A 16,057-nucleotide genomic window follows, 5' to 3' on the forward strand; every position below is an offset into this window, starting at 1 on the left:
TTAATCCGTAGTCCCTGTTTCGAGATGCAAATATTAGCAACAGAACTAGTATCAAACACCCAGGTGCTACTGCGAGCTCTAGTAAGGTACACATCAATAACATGTATATCACATATACCTTTGTTCACCTTGCCATCATTCTTATCTGCCAAATATTTGGGGCAGTTCCGCTTCCAGTGTCCAGTCTGCTTGCAGTAGAAGCACTCAGTTTCAGGCTTAGGTCCAGATTTGGGTTTCTTCTCCTGAGCAGCAACTTGCTTGCTATTCTTCTTGAAGTTCCCCTTCTTCTTTCCTTTGCCCTTTTTCTTGAAACTGGCGGTCTTGTTGACCATCAACACTTGATGCTCCTTCTTGATTTCTACCTCCGCAGCTTTTAGTATTGCGAAGAGCTCGGGAATCGTCTTATCCATCCCTTGCATGTTATAGTTCATCACGAAGCTCTTGTAGCTTGGTGGCAGTGATTGAAGAACTCTGTCAATGACACTATCAACAGGAAGATTAACTCCCAGTTGAGTCAAGTGATTATGATACCCAGACATTTTCAGTATATGTTCACTGACAGAACTATTCTCCTCCATCTTGCAGCTATAGAACTTATTGGAGACTTCATATCTCTCAATCCGGGCATTTGCTTGAAATATTAACTTCAACTCCTGGAACATCTCATATGCTCCATGACGTTCAAAACGTCTTTGAAATCCTGATTCTAAGCTGTTAAGCATGGTGCGCTAAACTATCAAGTAGTCATCATATTGAGCTAGCCAAACGTTCATAACGTCTACATCTGCTCCTGCAATAGGTCAGTCACCTAGCGGTGCATCAAGGACATAATTCTTCTGTGCAGCAATGAGGATAAACCTCAGATCACGGACCTAGTCCGCATCATTGCTACTATCATCTTTCAACTTAGTTTTCTCTAGGAACACATATAAAACATAGGGAAGCAATAACGCGAGCTATTGATCTACAACATAGATATGCAAATACTATCAGGACAAAGTTCATGATAAATTAAGGTTCAATTAATCATATTACTTAAGAACTCCCACTTAGATAGACATCCCTCTAATCCTCTAAGTGATCACGTGATTCATATCAACTAAACCATGTCCGATCATCACGTGAGATGGAGTAGTTTCAATGGTGAACATCACTATGTTGATCATATCTACTATATGATTCACGCTCGACCTTTCGATCTCAATGTTTCGAGGCCATATCTATTATATGCTAGGCTCGTCAAGTTTAACCTGAGTATTCTGCGTGTGCAAAACTGGCTTGCACCCGTTGTAGATGGACGTAGAGCTTATCACACCCGATCATCACGTGGTGTCTAGGCACGACGATCTTTGGCAACGGTGCATACTCAGGGAGAACACTTTTATCTTGAAATTTAGTGAGAGATCATCTTATAATGCTACCGTCAATCAAAGCAAGATAAGATGCATAAAAGATAAACATCACATGCAATCAATATAAGTGATATGATATGGCCATCATCATCTTATACTTGTGATATCCATCTCCGAAGTACCGTCATGATCACCATCATCACCGGCGTGACACCTTGATCTCCATCGTAGCATCATTGTCGTCTCGCCAATCTTATGCTTCCACGACATCGCTACCGCTTAGTGATAAAGTAAAGCATTACAGCGCGATTGCATTGCATACAATAAAGCGACAACCATATGGCTCCTGCCAGTTGCCGATAACTCGGTTACAAAACATGATCATCTCATACAATAAAATTTAGCATCATGTCTTGACCATATCACATCACAACATTCCCTGCAAAAACAAGTTAGACGTCCTCTACTTTGTTGTTGCAAGTTTTACGCGGCTGCTACGGGCTTAGCAAGAACCATTCTTACCTACGCATCAAAACCACAACGATAGTTTGTCAAGTTGGTGTTATTTTAACCTTCGCAAGGACCGGGCGTAACCACACTAGGTTCAACTAAAGTTGGAGAAACTGACATCCGCCAGCCACCTGTGTGCAAAGCACGTCGGTAGAACCAGTCTCGCGTAAGCGTACGCGTAATGTCGGTCCGGGCCGCTTCATCCAACAATACCGCCGAACCAAAGTGTGACATGCTGGTAAGCAGTATGACTTATATCGCCCACATCTCACTTGTGTTCTACTCGTGCATATTACATCAACGCATAAAACCTGGCTCGGATGCCACTGTTGGGGAACGTAGTAATTTCAAAAATTTCCTACGCACACGCAAGATCATGGTGATGCATAGCAACGAGAGGGGAGAGTGTTGTCCACGTACCCTCGTAGACCGAAAGCGGAAGCGTTATGACAATGCGGTTGATGTAGTCGTACGTCTTCACGATTCGACCGATCCAAGTACCAAACGTACGACACCTCCGAGTTCTGCACACGTTCAACTCGATAACGTCCCTCGAACTCCGATCCAGCCGAGTGTTGAGGGAGAGTTTTGTCAGCACGACGGCGTGGTGACGATGATGATGTTCTACCGACGCATGGCTTCGCCTAAGCACCGCTATGATATGATCGAGGTGGATTATGGTGGAGGAAGGCACCGCACACGACTAAGAGATCAAGAGATCAATTGTTGTGTCTATGGGGTGCCCCCTGGCCACGTATATAAAGGAGTGGAGGAGGGGAGGGGCCGGCCCTCTCTATGGCGCGCCCTAGAGGAGTCCTACTCCCACCGGAAGTAGGATTCCCTCTTTCCTAGTAGAACTAGGATCCCTTCCAAGTAGTAGGAGTAGGAGAGAAGGAAAGGGAAGGGAAAGGAGAAGGAAGGAAGGGGGCGCCCCCCTCCCTAGTCCAATTTGGACCAGCCCATGGGGAGGGGTGCGGCCAACCTTTGAGGCCTTTCTCTCCTTTCCCGTATGGCCCATTAAGGCCCAATACGAATTCCCGTAACTCCCCGGTACTCCCGAAAATATCCGAATCACTCGGAACCTTTCTGATGTCCGAATATAGTCGTCCAATATATCGATCTTTACGTCTCGACCATTTCGAGACTCCTCGTCATGTCCCCGATCTTATCCGGGACTCCGAACTCCTTTGGTACATCAAAACACATAAACTCATAATATAACCGTCATTGAACTTTAAGCGTGCGGACCCTACGGGTTCGAGAACTATGTAGACATGACCGAGACACGTCTCCGGTCAATAACCAATAGCGGAACCTGGATGCTCATATTGGCTCCTACATATTCTACGAAGATCTTTATCGGTCAAACCGCATAATAACATACGTTGTTCCCTTTGTCATCGCTATGTTACTTGCCCGAGATTCGATCGTCGATATCTCAATACCTAGTTCAATCTCGTTACCGGCAAGTCTCTTTACTCATTATGTAATACATCATCCCACAACTAACTCATTACTTGCAATGCTTGCAAGGCTTAAGTGATGTGTATTACCGAGAGGGCCCAGAGATACCTCTCTGACAATCGAAGTGACAAATCCTAATCTCAAAATATGCCAACCCAACATGTACCTTCGGAGACACCTGTAGAGCACCTTTATAATCACCCAGTTACGTTGTGACGTTTGGTAGCACACAAAGTGTTCCTCCGGTAAACGGGAGTTGCATAATCTCATAGTCATAGGAACATGTATAAGTCATGAAGAAAGCAATAGCAACATATTAAACGATCGTGTGCTAAGCTAACGGAATGGGTCATGTCAATCACATCATTCTCCTAATGATGTGATCCCGTTAATCAAATGACAACTCATGTCTATGGTTAGGAAACATAACCATCTTTGATCAACGAGCTAGTCAAGTAGAGGCATACTAGTGACATTCTGTTTTGTCTATGTATTCACACATGTATTATGTTTCCGATTAATACAGTTCTAGCATGAATAATAAACATTTATCATGATATAAGGAAATAAATAATAACTTTATTATTGCCTCTAGGGCATATTTCCTTTAGTGGCCACCCCGTAAGGCGGTTGGTGCCCTTCTTTTGCCGCAGGAAAGCTAATATCCGGATAGATATCGTGTTAAAATTTCAGCCCAATCGGAGTTACCGATCTCCGGGAATATAAGAAATGGTGAAAGGGTGAATCTGAGAACGCAGAAACAGAGAGAGATGAAGAGATAGATCCAATCTCGGAGGGGCTCTCGCCCCTCCCACACCATGGAGGCCATGGACCAGAGGGGAAACCCTTCTCCCATCTAGGGGGGAGGTCAAGGAAGAAGAAGAAGAATAAGAAGAAGAAGAAGGGGGAGGGGGGCTCTCTCCCCCTAGCTTCCGGTGGCACGGGAGTGCCACCGGGGGCCATCATCATCACCGCAATCTTCACCAACAACTTCACCGCCATCATCACCAACTCTTCCCCCCTCTATGCAGCGGTGTAACCTCTCTCTTACCTGATGTAATCTCTACTTAAACATGGTGCTCAACGCTATATATTATTTCCCAATGATGTATGGCTATCCTATGATGTTTGAGTGGATCCGTTTTGTCCTATGGGCTATTTGATGATCAAGATTGGTTTGAGTTGCATGTTTTATTATTGGTGCTGTCCTATGGTGCTCTCCGTGTCGCGCAAGCGTGAGGGATCCCCGCTGTAGGGTGTTGCAATACGTTCATGATTCGCTTATAGTGGGTTGTGTGAGTGACTGAAACACAAACCCGAGTAAGGGGGTTGTTGCGTATGGGACAAAGAGGACTTGATACTTTAATGCTATGGTTGGGTTTTAACTTAAGGATCTTTAGTAGTTGCGGATGCTTGCTAGAGTTCCAATCATAAGTGCATATGATCCAAGTAGATAAAGTATGTTAGCTTATGCCTCTCCCTCATATAAAATTGCAATAATGATTACCAGTCTAGTTATCGATTGCCTAGGGACAAATAACTTTCTCGTAACAAAAAGCTCTTTACTAAAACTAACTTAGTTGTGCCTTTATCTCAGCAGCCCCTACTTTTTATTTACATAATCTTTATATTCTTGCAAACTTATCCAACAACACCTACAAAGTACTTCTAGTTTCATACTTGTTCTAGGTAAAGCGAACATCAAGCGTGTGTAGAGTTGTATCGGTGGTCGATGGAACTTGAGGGAATATTTGTTCTGCCTTTAGCTCCTCGTTGGGTTCGACACTCTTACTTATCGAAAATTGTTGCGATCCCCTATACTTGTGGGTTATCACCCACTGTCATGGGAGGGTAGGACAAAAGATGTCATGCAAGTTCTTTTTCATAAGCACGTATGACTATATTCGGAATACATGCCTACATTACATTGATGAACTAGAGCTAGTTTCGTGTCACCCTAGGTTATGACTGTTACATGATCGATCGCATCAGGCATAATTCTCCATCACCAATCCAATGCCTACGAGTTTTTTCCTATATTGTTCTTTGCTTATTTACTTTCCGTTGCTACTGTTACAATCACTATAAAACCCAAAAATATTACTTTTGCTACCGTTACCTGTTGCTATCACTACCACTACTATCATATTACTTTGCTACTAAATACTTTTCTGCAGATATTAAGTTTCCAGGTGTGGTTGAATTGACAACTCAGCTGCTAATACTTGAGAATATTCTTTGGCTCCCCTTGTGTCAAATCAATAAATTTGGGTTGAATACTCTACCCTCGAAAATTGTTGTGATCCCCTATACTTGTGGGTTATCAGAGACCACCCAGGAGTGAGGTGGCTTGGTCCCTGGTCGTTGTCTGCGGTTGTTTCAGAATAACACGCTTAACGAGATTTGGATATTTGACCTGAGTTGGTATTTTGGCCTATATGTACTAACCAACTACGTGGGGATAGTTATGGGCACTCGGCGTCGTAGTACCAGTCGAAGCTCTTCAGACGTCAGCGACTGAGTGGCGCGCGCCGGGTTAGACCGCGTAAAGCACCTGCGTTTGTAAAGGCTGCTCACCGACTATGTTCGCAACATGCAGAGTGCAAAGGGCGATGGACCCAAGACCACTACGCGCTTAGGATTTAGACTGGCGTGCTGACCTCTGTTGGGTCTAGGTAGGGTTGCGATGTGTTGATCTTCCGAGGCTGGACATGACCCACAAAAGTTTGTCTGGCCAGAGGGATCGAGCGTGTAGGGCAATGTGGTGCACCCCTGCAGGAAAGTTTATCTATTCGAATAGTCGTCTCCATGTTAACAGGACGCTTGGAGTTGTATTCCGACAACTTACAACTAGAACCGGATACTTAATAAAACACACCCACATAAGTGCCAGATACAACTTGGTGATCGCTCTCTCACAGGGTGACGAGGAGAGGATCGTCGGGTAGGATTATGCTATACGATGTTATTGATGCTATACTTGCTACTCTCTTCTATATACTTCAAGATGAAGGCTACCAGAAGCGTACTCTTCGATAGGACTAGCTATCCCCATCTTACTCTGGCATTCTACAGTTCAGTCCACAGATACTACCCATTTCATTGATATTGATGCATATGTAGTGTAGATCATTTCTTGCGAGTACTTTGGATGAGTACTCACGGTTGCTTTGCTCCCTCTTTTCCTCCTTTTCCATTCTTCTCGGATGTCGCAACCAGAAGTTGGAGCCTAGGAGCCAGACGCCATCGTCGACGACGACTGCTACTACCCCGAGGGTGCCTACTACTACGTGCAGGCCGCTGACGACCAAGAGTAGTTTAGGAGGATCCCAGGCAGTAGGCCTGCACCTCTTCGATCTGTATCGCTGTTTGTGCTAGCCATCTTATGGAAACTTATTTAACTTATGTCTGTACTCAGATATTGTTGTTTTCGCTGACTCGTCTGTGATCGAGCTTATGTATTTGAGCCCTTGAGGCCCCTGGCTTGTAATATAAAGCTTGTATTATTTTATTTGTGTATAGAGTTGTGTTGTGACATCTTCCCGTGAGTCCTTGATCTTGATCGTACACATTTGCGTGTATGATTAATGTACGATTGAATCGAGGGAGTAACACTAGAGCGCCAAATATGTTGTGCGTACAATGATCTATGGGACCAGCAAAGACCCCTTTGCGGTTTGACTGGGGAGATCGGCGAGCACAAAGAGCAGAACTAGGAGAACACACGAAGTTTACCCAGGTTCGGGCCTCTATGAAGAATAAAACCCTACTCGTACTTTAGTATATTGGATGTATGAACACAAGTACAAGGGAGCGCAATTCCGGCAAGGTTGCACGGAAGTACAGCTACACGCGTGGTCATGCAAAGTGTCAAACTTTGTAAAGGTAGCCATGTGCCTCCTTTCATAGGGAAAGGGGTCACCATAGTGGCAAAACAGTCTTTGCACAAGGTAAATAGTGGCTATAGTGCCACACACCTAACTCTGACGGGTTAGGACAAAAGCATTAGGTGCGTCATGAGGTGTCTTGTGGATGGAGCTCCCCGACAAGGGTTGCCTCTCCTTCTATGTCATTCGCCTATCTGCCTCTTATTATCTTGACACGATCCTGGGACGGGTGTCATTAAAGTTGTGTCTTTGGCGGCGAGTTGACATGTGCCTAGACAAGACTCACCTACCCACCTGCCCGCTCGACATCTACACGGCAAATGACAACCTGATCGATGAGGTGGAGTGGTGGCAAGGTAGTGGGATTCTTACTGCGCTCGGAGCTTGCCAGGTCTTTGCTTGCTTGCCAGCAAGGATCTTGCCAGTGTCTTGATCTTCAAGTACTAATCTTAGTACTTCTCAATCATCTTCCTTGAAGTCTTCTTCATAGCATTATTAACTAAGTGTAGAACTTGTTACCACATTCCTTCGGCAAGACTTGTCACCAAGAAAGCTATTACTGTTTGTGCACAAGTCCGGGGTACTGAAGTACCTAAACTTTAGTACACTGATACGTCTCCAACGTATCTATAATTTATGAAGTATGCATGCCATGTTTACAATAGTTTCATATGATTTTGGTATGATTTGATTAGAACTAACCCGGACTGACATTGTTTTCAGTAGAACTGCCGGTGTTGTTTTTGTGCAGAAATAAAAATTCTCGGAATGCAATGAAAATCAACGGAGAATTTTTCTGGAAATATAAAAATACTGGAACAAAAATCTATCGGAGGGGAGTCCCGTGGGCCCCACGAGGGTGGGGGCGCGCCCACCCCCCTAGGCGCGCCCCTGTGCCTCGTGGACTACCTGTGGGGCCCCCTGACTTGTTCTCGACGCCAACCTCTTTTATAAATACCCAAACCTCCAGAAATTAACCTAGATTAGAAGTTCCGCCGCCGCAAGCCTTTGTAGCCACGAGAAATCAATCTAGGCCCTCTCTGGCACCCTGCCGGAGGGGGCCATCATCACCGGAGGCTATGGAGGAGGATCCCGGAGGGGCCATCATCACCATGAAGGACAAGGACCAGAGGGAGAACCTCTCCCCATCCAGGGGGAGGCCATGGAGGAGGAAGCACAAGGGGGAGAACCTCTCCTCCTCTCTCTCGGTGGCACCGGAGTGCCATCGGGAGGGGAATCATCGTCGCGGTGATCGTCTTCATCAACATCACCATCATCATCAACATCCTCATCTCTTTTACACGTTCCACTCTCCCGCACCCCGCTGTAATTCCTACTTGAACATGGTGCTTTATGCCACAAATTATGATCCAATGATGTGTTGCCATCCTATGATGTTTTGAGTAGATATCCTTTGTCTTTGGGTTGATTGATGATCTAGATTGGTATGAGTTGTATGTTTTATATTGGTGTTGTCCTATTGTGCCCTTCGTGTCGCGCAAGCGTGAGGGATTCCCGTTGTAGGGTGTTTCAGTACGTTCATGATTCGCTTATAGTGGGTTGCTTGAGTGACAAAAGTATAAACCCGAGTAAGGGGGTTGTTGCGTATGGGATAAAGGGGACTTGATGCTTTAATGCTATGGTTGGGTTTTACCTTAATAATCTTTAGTAGTTGCGGATGCTTGCTAGAGTTCCAATCATAAGTGCATATGATCCAAGAACAGAAAGTATGTTAGCTTATGCCTCTCCCTCATATGAAATTGCAATGGCGACTATCGGTCTTGTTAACAATTGCCTAAGAAAATTCCACACACCGATCCATCATTATTCCACACTCGCTATTTATAATATTTAGTAATATATTCTAACTTTATGATAACAACACCTACTTTTATATTTTATCTCTCCGATACCATGCAAAGTTATCTTCTTCATACCCACAATGTAGTTTTATTTATCGTTTCTAGTTGGAAGCAAACGTTCGGTGTACGTAGAGTCATATCAGTGGCAGATAGGACTTGGGACAATATTGATCTTACCTTTAGCTCCTTGTGGGTTCGAGACTTCATACTTATCACTTCCACCTTTGAAAATTGCTACGATGATTCCATGCACTTGGGGATTATCATACACCAACAGATCCAATTGAGGAAATTGGGACTCACGTGCATGCCCTCACCGCGGTGCCATGTACTGGTTGAACGGCGTGCCGTGGCTGAGCGTGTTGTCGATGAACTTATCGAAGGTGCCCTCATAGATGACGCATATCTCGAGGGGGCTGATGGAGTAGTCGGTGACGCGGCATTGCCAATGCACGTTGTTGTAGCTCTCACACCCGGTCTGTAGGCAGCGGGACAAGGACCGACTAGGTGGCATGATTGATCTTGTTTTGCGAATACGCATTTTAGCTTCACCTCCTAGACATTGATTGTTGGCTCTCCGGAATCTGTACCTTTTTTCTTTTCCTTTTCTTGCACTTGGGCTTGTTCATGCGGTTATGCCAACAGACCTTATTTTACACATGACAACCCACGACAATCTTGCATCAAACGCTTTTTCACACTATGTAGCTGAACGCTCCGTGTCGTAAAAGAAAGGGGTGGTGTAACACTCAACATGCGGTTCTAGCCCGAACGCATACTTACAAGTCTCGCTAAGGATAGAAGCGCATATTAGTAATGCCCCAACATTTGACTAATATCATACACGCAAGTGTCACATATCTGTAACAAGGATGACATCACAACAAATACGACATCAACTGAAGAGATGAAAATACAAGAGTAGTAGTATGGCATACAAATGTCAAACATAGGCACACAGCCAAATCACCAATCAGAGGTCACATGACCCAACAACACATTCCAAGCATCAATTAGAAGGCAAAATCCAAGTAGCGGATTAGAAGCAAATTGGTCTAAAGAGGGCCCCCAATAAATAAAGCAACGTCCACCCTGCTAATCCCAGGCGCCAACTGGGATACCATCCTATAATCGACAATGAAGAAGAAGAACTCCAAATAGAAGATACATCGCTCTCATGTTAGAGCATCACTTTACATGTAACTGCGCCTGATGTTGCTGCAGTATCCGTAAGTCATTGAGACTCAACAATAACATTACCAAGGATATCAAGACTAACAATACTTAATGGGTTGGATATGGTTAAGTGGTGAGGATTGCAGCAGACACTAAGCATTTGTAAACCATCTAGTCCTATGAGTACTAGAAGAGTAATTCCTACGCATAAGGGCGCGCAACTAGAATGATCAATAAGTGATCCTGAACACCAACCTAGGAGTCATTCATAATCCCACTGTGTCCACTTCTTGATCCCGATCTCACAAGAAGTGACAATCACGATACGCACACGGTTGGCAAGTTTTAGTTGTTAGTTTCAGTTCTCTACAATCGGATGTTACAAATTTTCAAGTCGCCATATAACCGCGGGCACGGCTTTTCGAAAGATTTAACTCTGTAGGGATGCTCCAACTCATCCATTATAAAGTATGGTATGCACACCCGTTCCTCCCAATTCAGGACCATGACAACCTAGATTGGTTCAAAGGAGTCGGAAGCATCAAGTCCTCCACCTAAGGTAAAACTAGTCCAACAAGGCCACTCGGCGTGTCGACCCCGCTTCAGAGCCACGCACACTCTTACCGGACGCTACCGGATGAGCAAAACTTTCGGTTAGCTGAAACCCTGGTTTCCCAAGGGCGCCTCAAGGTGCTCTGTTTCGGACCATTTCTGAAAGCATTTTTGAAAGGCTGGCTTGTTATTTTTCCCCAAACCTCATGAATGTGATTTCACCACCAATATCTTCACACACTCAGAAAAGTAAGCAATGTTTGCTGTAAAAAAATATACTGTTTATAGCAAAAGCATTTGAGCTCGGGATAATAAGGACACTAGCTCCAAACTTTCTCTGTACTTAATCTTCACTATCCGTTTAACCTAGTTTTCGGTAAACAAATCTTAGGCGGCCTCTACTTTTCTTATAGCTAGACTACGTGACTCCTAAGAGATTTGTGGATTGAGCCTTCACCAACTAATGACTCTATTTCTCGAATTTAAACTACTACTGCTAGCTAGCACACCGCTAACACTTTGGTTGCTCGTTGCAAACATGAGACGTCTACAGTCTAGGCATCAATCAGCCGAGCTGCTTTGTAAGCATCCATGATCAGCGGGAGTTCTGTAGGATAAGGCCACAACAACGGTACGAACAGGATATGTTCGCCAGACAAGCAAATCCAGGCCGAGCAAATATCATTTCCAGCATTTCACTTCTCACCGCTAAATCACCCCTGTACTTGCCGTTAGGAGCCACACACTTCGACATTTTGCAAAAAATGTGAGAAACCATGGGCGCGAAGTCTTCCCTTATTTTCACGACGCATCTGGCCGGGAACAAGCAGATCGTGATACGATCCCTAGTGGGCGATCAACTTACTTAATCTCGTGGCCGAGAGGGGCACCGAACATATTCTACGCCGCGGCAAAAAGGATGGTCGAGAACCTGTGGGGTACAAACACCCGAGGGCCTCCCTTGAGCGTACAGTACAGTATCATCCAGCCAAGCCATGCATGCATGAAAAATGCCAGAAACACGTTGTACACCCTAAAGCCAGCCCTGCCCACCCCTATAAATACCATTACCATTGGACACACTTGAACACACCATCACAACAAGTTTAACCCCATCTCTTGTCTCTTGACATAACACTTTATAGCCCCGAACTTGTCTCGTGACTCTCTCTTGCAAGGGGAGAGGAGACCAAGTAGAGGAGGCTATTTTTGCAAAGGTAAGAAATCTCAATGCATGCATGCATGCACTGTGGCGATCCTATCTTATCTTAAGGTGCATGCCGCGCATGTTTGTTACTCCATCGCCTCCTTAGCTTAGATATTTGATGATCTTGCGTGGTGGCATGCATGCACATGCGTGCAGGTGCATGTGTCATCGTTTTCAATCGGGCCGTGTGTAACAACTTGCTAGCTAGCTAGGCGCGCTGTTCTCGCTGACCAATGCAGCTATAGCTGTAGTGAGGAGAGAGGGCAAGAGGCAAGTTGACATGTGTGCCCGTAGGAGATAGAGGAGGGGGAGGAGGGGTCCAACCATTACACCGATCGGCCACGTTTTTTCCCTTCGTGCCACTAGCTAGAGGAGCCTCGCGTGGTCCATTCTTCTGCAAAAACCCTGGCCATCAATTCAGCAAAATATTTTAGCTGAGTAAATTTGTTTTTCTTTTAAATTGGATTTTTTTTCTTAGATAGCCCAAGGTCTCTCTCTCTCTCACACACACACACCAGAGATATGTACCAATAAACGACAAGTTTGCATGCTACACCCATGCATGCATGCACGCCACTTGATCTCCGAACCGTCGTACATCTACACATGCGATCGGCCCAAGTGGGCGAGAGACACGCTATGACATATTCCTCTTCACATAATAGAGGCATCAGGCAATGCTCTACCAGCCCCTAACATCGGTTTCAACTTAAAGATCGCCGAGAACAGATGCTAAATACCCTTGGTGTACGCTACAAAATTCCCTAGCTCAGCGTCCCCACCTCCTCGAGCCCAGACCCGGATGAACGAACACCCACCAACCTTCCAGGCAGGCGCCTATAAATCGCCGCCCCCGCTCTTATCTCTTCCTCACACTGCACTCGCTCACCCCCGCCCACTATACGACCTCGGTCGGTCTAGTGGAGCGGTAAACCGGCCGCCTTTGAATTCCACCCCGCGAGCAGTCTTGGCGCTCTCCGCGTCCCGCTCACTAGCCGGCAGCCACCCTCCACACCTTGGTTGACGCTATATATTGTAGTCGCGGTGCTACTTACCTGAGGTACAACGAGATACCGATCGGCCTGTACTGTGTGCTCTAGCTGTGATCTCACTGCTCGATCGGGCGTTGTGGCTGGTGCAGAGATGGGGGAGAACGGCGTGGGCAAGAACTACTACCCGCAGGGGGGCGCGGCGGCGGCGGCCATGGAGGTGTCCTCCGTGGAGCACGGCCAGGCTGGCGGCTCCAAGTGCTACGACGACGACGGCCGCCTCAAGCGCACCGGTAAGGAAGAAAGAAAGATGCTACTGCGATCATGTGGTACGGCCGCCTCAAACGTGCGCGACGGGACAAACTGACGTGGACTTTTGGTGTGCCGCAGGGACGATGTGGACGGCGAGCGCACACATCATCACGGCGGTGATCGGGTCCGGGGTGCTGTCGCTGGCCTGGGCCATCGGGCAGCTCGGCTGGGTGGCCGGCCCCGCCGTCATGCTGCTCTTCTCCCTCGTCACCTACTACACCTCCTCGCTGCTCTCCGACTGCTACCGCTACGGCGACGAGACCACCGGCAAGCGCAACTACACCTACATGGACGCCGTCAACGCCAACCTCAGTACGTCTGCATGCCTCCTACTGTTCACCCGAGCTCGCGTAATTCGCAGCTACATGCATGCATGCATGCAGAGCAGAGCTCACTCTGCTTCTCTCTCTTGCCGTTCCGTCGAGCAGGTGGCATCAAGGTCCAGCTCTGCGGATTCCTGCAGTACGCCAACATCGTCGGCGTCGCCATCGGATACACCATCGCCGCCTCCATTAGCATGCTGTGAGCACCCAAAACTTTCTGCAACCATGGTCTTGATCTGTGCTAGCTGGTGAACGTGAACTTACCGTCGCTTGTGAACTGTATGATGCAGTGCGATCAAGAGGGCCAACTGCTTCCACGTCAAGGGGCACGTGAACCCGTGCCACATCTCGAGCACGCCCTACATGGTCATCTTCGGCGTGGCGCAGATCTTCTTCTCGCAGATCCCGGACTTCGACCAGATCTCCTGGCTCTCCATCCTGGCCGCCATCATGTCCTTCACCTACTCCACCATCGGCCTCGGCCTCGGCATCGTCCAGGTGGTCGCCAACAAGGGCGTCAAGGGCAGCCTCACCGGCATCAGCATCGGCGCCGTCACGCCCATCGACAAGGTCTGGCGGAGCCTCCAGGCGTTCGGCGACATCGCCTTCGCCTACTCCTATTCGCTCATCCTCATCGAGATCCAGGACACCATCAGGGCGCCGCCGCCGTCCGAGGCCAAGGTCATGCGCCGCGCCACCCTCGTCAGCGTCGCCACCACCACGCTCTTCTACATGCTCTGCGGCTGCATGGGCTACGCCGCCTTCGGCGACGACGCACCCGGGAACCTCCTCACCGGCTTCGGCTTCTACGAGCCCTTCTGGCTCCTCGACATCGCCAACGCCGCCATCGTCGTCCACCTCGTCGGCGCCTACCAGGTCTACTGCCAGCCCCTGTTCGCCTTCGTCGAGAAGTGGGCGCAGCAGAGGTGGCCCAAGTCAGGGTTCATCACCGGAGAGATCCAGGTCCCGCTCGTCTCCTCCGGCTTCAAGCTCAACCTCTTCCGCCTGACGTGGCGGTCGGCGTTCGTGGTGGCGACGACGGTGGTGTCGATGCTGCTGCCCTTCTTCAACGACGTCGTCGGCTTCCTCGGCGCCATCGGGTTCTGGCCGCTCACCGTCTACTTCCCCGTGGAGATGTACATCGTGCAGAAGAAGATACCCAGGTGGAGCTCGCAGTGGGTGTGCCTACAGCTGCTCAGCCTCGCCTGCCTCATCATCACCATTGCCGCCGCCGCCGGCTCCATCGCCGGGATAATGTCCGATCTAAAGGTCTACAAGCCGTTCTTCACAACTGACTGATCTATGCTTGGCCGTCGCATGAATGCACAGATCCTCATGGACAGAATATGCCTAAAAGCTCTAATTAATTAATCAACCAATTATCACGTGTTCACTAAAAATTACATGTTCAAGTAATTGTTGCTCTAAACGGCCGGTGTACCAGTACCACCGGTGCTGCTGATTTCATTTTCCTTTGTTTGCCATCCGTCGTGTTAACTGAAAACGGTAGAGGGAACCAAAATAGTGTACTTCCAAAGTGGTGTGATTGTAAGTACGTTAATGAGAAACGAATGTTCTCATGATAACTACTTGAGTGGTATTAAGATCATTATCCAGATGAGCCTGAATTTCTTCTTGCTACACTTTTTCGAATGGTGCGGCCTTTTTTTAGAGAGAGAGAGAGAGAGAGAGAATTTTCTGATCTATTCATAATCAAACATGGTAGTACAAAGAAGACTGGTGCAGCCTTGACATTATGTATCTCGTTAACCGGTTTTCTCATAATTAATTGGAAACTCTATTATCTTTGCACCACTCTGTTGGTTGCTCGGAAAACATGGACTTCGATTTGCGATCATGCGCAACTTTCTTAGACTAGCCACAGTGGAAGTAACTTCAGCAGTAATATCGGGTCCAACTCAGCAAATTTGCTTATGTGGCAATGAGTTAATGAGGAGAGAGCTAGTTGTAGTAGTAACTTAGCTAGTTACTGTAACATCACATGTCCCAATGCAATATGAGTCTATAACCTAATAAATAAATCTTTGCATGTTACCACACTTAAGTTACTACCCACTATGAAGTTAGTAACTTAGTCTAGGGATATGTGTATGTTACTAGTGTATGTTACTCTTCATTGTGGCTAGTCTTAAGGAGAAAAACATTTGACAAAGGCTATATTTTATTTGACGAGTAAGGCTGGTCATAGTGAGGAGTAACTTAGACTAGTGTCATGCATATGACACTAGTCTTTGTTACTACCTTTATAGTGCAAACTAACATACAAGTAGTATCATAGATGATTGCATTTATTACATTATAGACTCATTTTGCTTTAGTTTGCGTTATGTTACAGTAACATATTATGTTACTCCAAACACCTCTCTCCTCATTAACTATATGCCACATAAGCAAACTTGTCT

At 46.8% G+C, this 16,057-nt stretch overlaps 1 protein-coding gene across 2 annotated transcripts; it reads left to right on the forward strand.

Moving 5' to 3' along the window:
• Nucleotides 1–11,892: 11,892 nt before the first annotated feature.
• LOC123056652 (amino acid permease 3) lies at nt 11,893–15,271 on the forward strand. Of its 2 annotated transcripts, none has more exons than XM_044479980.1 (5): nt 11,893–12,020; nt 13,152–13,292; nt 13,390–13,623; nt 13,740–13,833; nt 13,925–15,271. In XM_044479980.1, the coding sequence occupies exons 2-5, from the start codon at nt 13,154–13,156 to the stop codon at nt 14,931–14,933; spliced, it is 1,476 nt and encodes a 491-aa protein (XP_044335915.1). In that variant the 5' UTR covers nt 11,893–12,020; nt 13,152–13,153; the 3' UTR covers nt 14,934–15,271. The 2 variants fall into 2 exon arrangements, with proteins under 2 accessions (XP_044335915.1, XP_044335910.1); XM_044479975.1 differs by lacking the exon at nt 11,893–12,020 and adding an exon at nt 12,333–13,070.
• Nucleotides 15,272–16,057: the final 786 nt, after the last annotated feature.

The sequence above is a fragment of the Triticum aestivum genome, chromosome 1A (assembly GCF_018294505.1).
Source record: "Triticum aestivum cultivar Chinese Spring chromosome 1A, IWGSC CS RefSeq v2.1, whole genome shotgun sequence".
NCBI lineage: Eukaryota > Viridiplantae > Streptophyta > Magnoliopsida > Poales > Poaceae > Triticum > Triticum aestivum.

Bases quoted from the DNA above. Each gene is read 5' to 3' on its own strand.
- LOC123056652 (XM_044479980.1), top strand. From the start codon at position 13,154: ATGGGGGAGAACGGCGTGGGCAAGAACTACTACCCGCAGGGGGGCGCG. The intron at 13,293-13,389 runs GTAAGGAAGAAA...GGTGTGCCGCAG, and splicing joins CGGCCGCCTCAAGCGCACCG to GGACGATGTGGACGGCGAGC. The intron at 13,624-13,739 runs GTACGTCTGCAT...TCCGTCGAGCAG, and splicing joins CGCCGTCAACGCCAACCTCA to GTGGCATCAAGGTCCAGCTC.